This window comes from Triticum dicoccoides, chromosome 1A, assembly GCF_002162155.2.
Source record: "Triticum dicoccoides isolate Atlit2015 ecotype Zavitan chromosome 1A, WEW_v2.0, whole genome shotgun sequence".
Lineage (NCBI taxonomy): Eukaryota > Viridiplantae > Streptophyta > Magnoliopsida > Poales > Poaceae > Triticum > Triticum dicoccoides.
In genome coordinates this window covers 17,210,571-17,218,262 of record NC_041380.1, presented here as the reverse complement: position 1 = coordinate 17,218,262, position 7,692 = coordinate 17,210,571, and the positions used below count along the sequence as shown (strand labels likewise).

At 46.1% G+C, this 7,692-nt stretch overlaps 1 protein-coding gene across 1 annotated transcript; it reads right to left on the bottom strand.

Moving 5' to 3' along the window:
* Positions 1-1,136: 1,136 nt before the first annotated feature.
* On the bottom strand, positions 1,137-3,268 carry LOC119359503 (protein NRT1/ PTR FAMILY 6.2-like). The gene is made up of 2 exons (XM_037625670.1): positions 3,139-3,268; positions 1,137-3,033 (listed from the first exon to the last, which is right to left on the bottom strand). The coding sequence occupies exons 1-2, from the start codon at positions 3,139-3,141 to the stop codon at positions 1,288-1,290; spliced, it is 1,749 nt and encodes a 582-aa protein (XP_037481567.1). The 5' UTR covers positions 3,142-3,268; the 3' UTR covers positions 1,137-1,287.
* Between the last annotated feature and the right edge of the window lie 4,424 nt (positions 3,269-7,692).

Here is a 7,692-nt window from a genome sequence, read left to right as displayed (position 1 = left end):
TTCAATATCAGTGGATACAATTATCTCAAATTTCAGCAATTTTGACATGCTTTTGAAAGCACGAGTTTGACCATTATTTATATATGAATATACCTTGATAAAATGTAAACAATTACTATGCGAAATAATCCATCTAAGTAAAATTATATACATCAACACCAATAGGTAACTAGAATACTAAAGCATGAATAGTTTGTTGCAATACTTTTCAAATATCTTTTAGTGAAAATTTTCAACTAAGAGTTATAACCTTGTGCTATCATTATCCACCCGCGTCATCATTTCTAGTACTATTAAAAAATACATTATTTTATGTATGCTGTCGTCTCTGTGTATATAGATGCTACACTCATAAACATCTTATGTTGTCGCTTGCCCATCTAATTTATTGTATTCATTGCTACATATTCACTGAAATTTGATAATCCTATACTCTAGCTCATTACTGCAGCTTATATACATGTTGATCTTCATTACTGCAGCTTATATACATGTTGATCGTGCACATGTTGTTTAAGTCAAGTTGCATTCTTAGGAGCTACTAAGATGATGTATTATGCACTTGTAACCAAGTTACTTAATTTGGATCCTAGAGTAACTCACGGGTACCCATATGTAGGCAACCAGGAAGAAGGACAATTTGCCGTTAATTAAGACTGTTCACAATCGGCAATTTGCAGCTGAGATTGTCCACAATCCACGGTTGCTCATGGATATGAAACCCGACTCTACGCCAGGATTGGATGGGTCACTGGTCACCGTCTTTCAAAAGTTTTGGAAGATATCAAGTTTGGTGGTCATGCCGATGTTCTAGGATATGTTTCGTCTTAACTTCAGTGTGATAACCATGATCCTCAAGATGTTATGGGGCAATATAAAACGGTAGTGATAACTAGTGAATGCCAGTTGGGAGAGGGATGGCATGCCAACATTTTTCTGTGGCAACTTTATCAAGTAGGAGGTGACAAATGCTGTTGTTTGAAAAAAATCTTACCAGAAATTGACATGTGTTTGAAGAAACAGACCACGCCATACGACTAAACTGAAATGACCAACCGTTCGTCGGATATTGCGACCCTATAATAAAATGGAAACAAAAACATATCTCACTCTTTCCACGGTCCAGAAACATTGGAGAAGATTCTTAGTAATTTTCTTCTTATTTTCAATGATAAACTGAAACAAACAAGTTCTTCACATACGGACGTACATGGAAGCTGCATGCATGGACACCCAGACCGGATGGACCTATATGCACATCCAGTAATGAACGATAACCTGCACCGGCTAGCATTTCTCGTCGGCCGCTGTCGCGGGATCTGGTTGCTCCGCCTTGCTGCTGGCGGCCGGCGTGGCCCACATGGCGCATAGGAGGTAGGCGGCTAGGTTGAGGGTACCGAGCACGGCGAGGAGCCAGTAGAAGTAATCGAGGCGGCTGTGATTGATGGTGTCACCGAGCCACGTGGTGGCGCCCCTAACGAGAGAGACGAGGGCGCTGCTGAGGAAGAAGCCGAGGGAGAGCGTGGTGAGGAAGAGACCGGTGCTCATGGTCTTCATGCTCTTGGGCGATCGTGTGATGAAGAAGTCCAGCTGCCCCGTGTAGATGAAGGCCTCGCCCGCGCCCACAAGCAGGAACTGCGGAATCAGCATGAACACGCTGATCGGTAGTGCGGTCCCATTCGTGGCCGTGGAGGCGACGGTGAGACGCTTCTTCTCGCAGATAGCGGCAGCGACCATGCCAATGATGGACAGGACCAGGCCAATGCCGATCTTCTCCAGGTTGGTGAACCCCGGCCGACCAGTGAGGTTTCGGCATAGCGGGATGAAGACACGGTCATAAACGGCAAGGGTCAGCATGATGGCGCCAACGAAGAAGACAGTGAGCGACGCGGCTGGGATCTCGAAGCGGCCGATGCGCCGGTCCATGGTGGTCGCCTGCTCCACCGAGAAGGTGATCATCTGCGCGTAGATGGTCCAGAACAAGATCGTCGTCGCCCACACGGGCATCAGCCTCACCACCATCTTCACCTCCTCCACACGGGACACAGAACACAACTTCCACGGGTTCGGTGCCGGCCGCCCGTCCGGCCCCACCTCGTTGTCCTCCTCGCCGGCCATCACGGCCGCGCTGTCCAAGCACCGGAACTGGTCGGTGTGATGGATCCTCGCGTGCTCGGGCCGGTCCTCATAGAGCGTGGCGGCGGCGAGCGGCTGCTTGAGGCCGCGCTTCCGTGCGGCAGCGACGAGGACCTGGAGGATGTGCACGACCGGGCTGCCAGAGCTCCGTTTGTAGCGGTACCTCTTGGTGCCCGAGAGGAAGACTGCGATGGCCACGAGCATGGCGCCAGAGCAGAGGCCATAGGCCCAGCTCCGGCCGATATGGTCCTGGATGTAGACGAGGACAGTGACAGCGAGAAGTGTGCCCAGGCTGATGAAGAAGAAGAAACGGTCGAAGAAGTATCCCATGGCGGCACGCTCGCGGTCCTCGCGCTCGTCGAACTGGTCGGTGCCGAAGCCGGAGACGCTGGACTTGAGCCCGCCGGTGCCGAGAGCGATGAGGTAGAGGCACACGTACAGCACGCCCATCTGCAGACCCGTGGCCTCCTCGCACGGTGCTGCGCCCATGCAGGGTGGCGGGCGGAGATGGCGCACAGTGGTGGACACCGCGAGGAGTCCGGTGCCGATCGCTTGGACGAGCGCGAAGATGGCGATGGTGAGGTAGCGGCCGAGGAAGGCGTCGGCGAGGAAGCCGCCGAGGAAGCAGAGGAGGAAGGAGGTGCCCATGAAGTCGGTGACGACGTTGGCGGACGCGGCGCTGGGCAGGTGCATGGTGTCCGTGAGGTACGTCACCAGGTTCACGGCGATGCCCATGGTGGCCAGCCGCTCGCACAGCTCGATCCCGACGACGGATGCCGCTCCTAGCCAGCTGCCGGTGCTGGACCTGTTGGCCGGGCAACCCCGGTAGTCCACCGCGTCCTGAACCAGGTTGCCGTCCTCGCTCCACGATGACCTCTCAATCTCCATTTTTCCTCCCTGCACCACACCACACGTACAAACACACAGTTAATGAGATGAGACACATTTAAGATGCAAGAAGATACATGCACAGATTGACACTTCCCGGTCTCAATCACGAACCATTTGTGCTAGCTTGAGGTCGAAGGAAGAAGGACAAGATGGATGGATCGATCCTTGAGGAGAATATGCCAGTGGAAGAAGAAGACGACTGCTAGTGCTGGTTAGTTCTTGCTTGCTGGATCGACGACCTCGCAATGTCCCATTTATAGGCGGGAGGAGGTGTACATACTACACGATCGCAAGCGATGGAGACTGGAGAGGGACGTGCACTACAAGCCTGGAGCTTTCTCTCCATCTCTCTTGGTGGCAGCCAATGGTGGTCACACATAATAATGTATATCTCAGTATTATCATATTCAGGTGCTAGATGGTCGCAGGAGGAGAAACTGCTGATCCCTGAGACGTGGAAACTAAGGGAAGTGAACTGAGATGAGAAGAGGGAGTTCAGCTCGCAAGGAATGTTCTAGGAGCTTCAACAGCATCTGCAATGGGGCCCTTCCTTCCCACTAGCGATCACAATAATGCAGATAAGATTAGCTAGCAACGGAGGAGAAAGAGAGGGCACTTGCAAAGGCACCTACCTCCACCTGAGTGTGAAGATCAGGACTAGGGACAAAGCAAAGGATCATGGTGTTGATCTGTCCACTTTTTCGATTTCTCACATGCAATTAATTCTTTTAGACTTATATCTGTCCATTCGGTCTGATATTGGTTGGTAATGTCCTCGGTTGTCGATCAACTTATATAGTTTTAAACATACCAAATCTTTTAGACAAATAAAAGACAAGGGCCACTTTGTAAGGCTTGTTTGTCTCAAAACATTTATAAAACGCATAAATAAGAATGTAGAAATATGATATTAGCCCTGCTGACTTCCCCTCCGGGACTTTGGAAAGTCTGTGGTGTGAGTATCAGGTGCTCCCGTAGCATCTAAGCTTAGGTGCTCCAACACGAGCTCAGCCGTTGGATCTGAGATCCAACGGTCACGGTCAGAGCCTTGGACTTGGCTGTGATTACATGACTCCTGAAGGGTGTTTTTTTAGAATATTTGGCGCTCCGGTAGCACCTAACCTCATCCGTTGGTTCTAAGATCCAACAATTCCTGTAGTGAAAGAAACTTCATGGGCACCTGTTTAAGCAAGACATCTCTTGTACCTTTGATTCATTGTTCTAATTCGTATTTTAGCTGCTCGCCGCTCAGGGTTTTGGTAGCCATCGGAATGGTTGGATTGTTGCCTTGTTACCACTGCAAGCACAAGAATTATGGTAAACAGATATCTCTCTGACTGCATCAACCACAAGCGAGGGCTTAGATAGGGCCACAGACCCGTTCTCCCCCGTGCGTTTCATGTTGGTTATGCATTGTTTAGCCAGGTTGCTCAACTTGGGGTAGTCCAAGCAAATTATTTCCAAGCTTGGCTAACAGTTGATAAAGCGTAGAACTGCTCTTTATGCTGACTGTTGTTAGGGAAACAACTTTCGACTAGGGTGTTTCTTAGTAGTGTGGCTAGTGAAATGTAGGCAAAGGGGTGTGCACGGCAGCCTTATAGCCAAGGTTGCCATACACCTAAAAAAGTGACACAACATTGTTTTTTTGAATAGGTTCAGGCGCCTCATGGAGCATGACCTACCTTCTATGAGGAGACACGACGATGTACATACTCTTAATTTGCATTATGATGGTGTGCACAGTCAAGCATGTCCTTTGTTAATTGGTAGACCATGCAAGTTCGTGGACCAGAAAATTCCAGTTTTTTTTCTAAAGGGTGGACTAAAGTGAATGTCTGGTTCAAGTTGTTGTACTGCGAGTGCAATTATCTCAAGTTTGATTGAAAGCTCCATCTGTTTTCTATTTTTGTAAGGACTCATTTTCATTCACGTTTTGGGTATCATGTTCTTTTTAAACTATAGAATAATTAATGAACTAGCATGAATTAACGATGAGATGAATGACGATTGAGGAAATATATCACATATAATTGTGCTTGCATGCCATGTTTCATGCAATATTTATAAGTTTTCAAAAGAGGTGGAAGAAAATCATCGGTTATATTGTATCTTGTGCACAACAAAATTACATCAATATATATCAACATTTGTGGCAAAGAACAAACGGTGTGTGAATAGCATATAGTACTGTTCACTTATGTATTTTCATTCTCGCGGAGGTCACATATAGTCATATTTTTGGTGAATTTTACAGGTGCACAATACAACATAACCTATATATGTCCATGATTTATTTCAGATTTTTCTGAAAACTCATAAGAGCCACATGCAATATGAGGTAAAATTTGCATTTCCCTATCTCATGCAAATATGTACATCTTTTAGTTGTATATGGATCGATGAGTTAATGATACTCTCCCTTCAGATCAATGATCGTCTTCTTCCTCTAGCCATATATCGACCAATCGGTTCTTTTGCAGGGAGAGAGATCCCCCACCATGAATGAGAAAAGTAGCCTCCCTTTGCATCTCCTCCTCTAGTTTGCACCCCCCACCTTTTGCACAAGCCTAACCCTTCTTTTCCTCCTTACACCTGGTCCTCTATTTTCCTGTCTATATACTACAGGCCCATGTAAATACATGTACATATGGGCAGAACTATTTCAACTTTTCTATTCATGCGAAAAGGATCGATCGGCCGGTATCTTTTCTTGTCAAAACTCAATGAAAAAAGTAGCTAGGGAATCTTTCCCTTCTGATGCTGACAAGTTGACAAATTCAAGCCCTTCAATACAGACACTAAATCCTAACCATTCATCACTGACATAGTATCATAGATTCATAAATAGTAATATATATATATATATAGCCTCATAGGCTTGACCAAAAGGCTAAGTCGATAAAGAAATGCTGACAAATAAACGTAATGGGAGTTCAATACTCCTGGTGAGCCCCACGTGGGAAATATGGTGGAGAATCTCCATTAACTTTTCAGTGTCAAGCAGTTCACTAAAAATGTTAAATTGTTGACAAAATTCTCTAGATCATACAATTATTAGCACACACAGTCATGCCCGTTTCTCTGAAATCATATATTGGTAATAATATATGCACATATGCATTAGCTTTTTTTCGAAGCCTACTAGTATATGATTTGTTTCTTTGATATAAACAGTAATGCCTAACATTAAAAAGTTGCCATCAAGGACGTGTTTATCGCACAATATTGCGGATGCACAAATTAGTGGAAGTAGGCGCCACTTGGTGGCCGTTATGTACTTGTCGGTAACTACCTACCTGCCTGCCTACTATCTATATGTATATAGGTTGCAAAGCATGTGAAGACCCATGAACAGTTGCACTGATCCGATCTATATTTGCATACCTTCCTGTTTCCAAAAACAATATGATGGGCCTATTATATGATTTGGACCTGACTTATAATTCATTTAAATGCAGAAGCTCAGATAAGATATATGGGAGCCAGGAATATAACTGTTGAAACCATAGGCTGTGATCATGGACACGTGTATTAGTTAGGCAATGAAGATGCATGCGTATGGTAGCGGGTGGGGGCATATATCAATTGATCTGGTTAAGTCCTTTTCCCTCTCAGTAGTCAGCGCTCCGGCCGGGAGCTTGGAACCCAGTTGACCTATCTCATCTCACCACTTGTCTGCCATACAGGATGAGGCTAGCTAGTAAAGGAACATGGCAACGGCATGAGCAGAATCAGAACAGGAGATTGGAAAGTTCAGTTTCTGGTGCTCCATTCGGCTAGTAAAGGGAAGCATTAGTGATCTAAAGAAAGCAAGCTCGTGCCAGCTGGTCCCAAGTACCTCGGTAAAGTCATATTGCGAGCCATCGCTTGGGCTGATTGCATTATTGGCAGACGAACTACCATGTGGTATATTCTTTCAGTCTCCTTCACAGCAACTTTGAGCTTTTCCCCGCCAAACAAAGGGACAGCTAATTTGAGCTTTTATCAGATCAATGGCACCTTTAGTTGACAACTCCAAATGACTAGTCACAACTGCCTGATGAGCATGCAGTGAACTTGCTCTGGGAGACTTCTCCTACTCGAAGAGTGGGGAGAAAAGGTAAGTGCATGTGGATAGATGGCACCTCCTTGTCAGGATCAGATCATATCAGATCATTATGAGGGCAAATCACCAAAAGCTATGGTGGTAGAGGCTCATTGGGTCTGAACAAAAGAAAAGAGATATATTTGCACATATTTGACATGCATATGCTTGTAGTTGACATCTCTGTATGCATATGATTGATTCTATCTGATTATTCCACCGGGCCCAGCAGCTGCTACTCTTCTTCCTTCCTCATCAGCTGGTGATTGTCTGGCTGGTGTACATGTATGTGTTGGCCAATTTGTGGGGCAAGAGTTATCTCTTATCTACACACACTAAACTTAATTATGTTATGTATGACCCAGCTGAGCATTAGGTGTTGGTAGCTAGAGATGGGGGGGAAAGTAGAGGGATAAGGCAGGAGCAGCATGGTGCTCCAGCATGCCTCTGCTGCTCGGTTCCCCTCCTTTTCAGATGGAAATTGTAATCTCGAGCTTATCATATGCATACACACCATGTGCGAGATAGATCATGAGATCCATTCGAAGTATGTACCTGAGGCTCCTGTTCATTGACGTGTC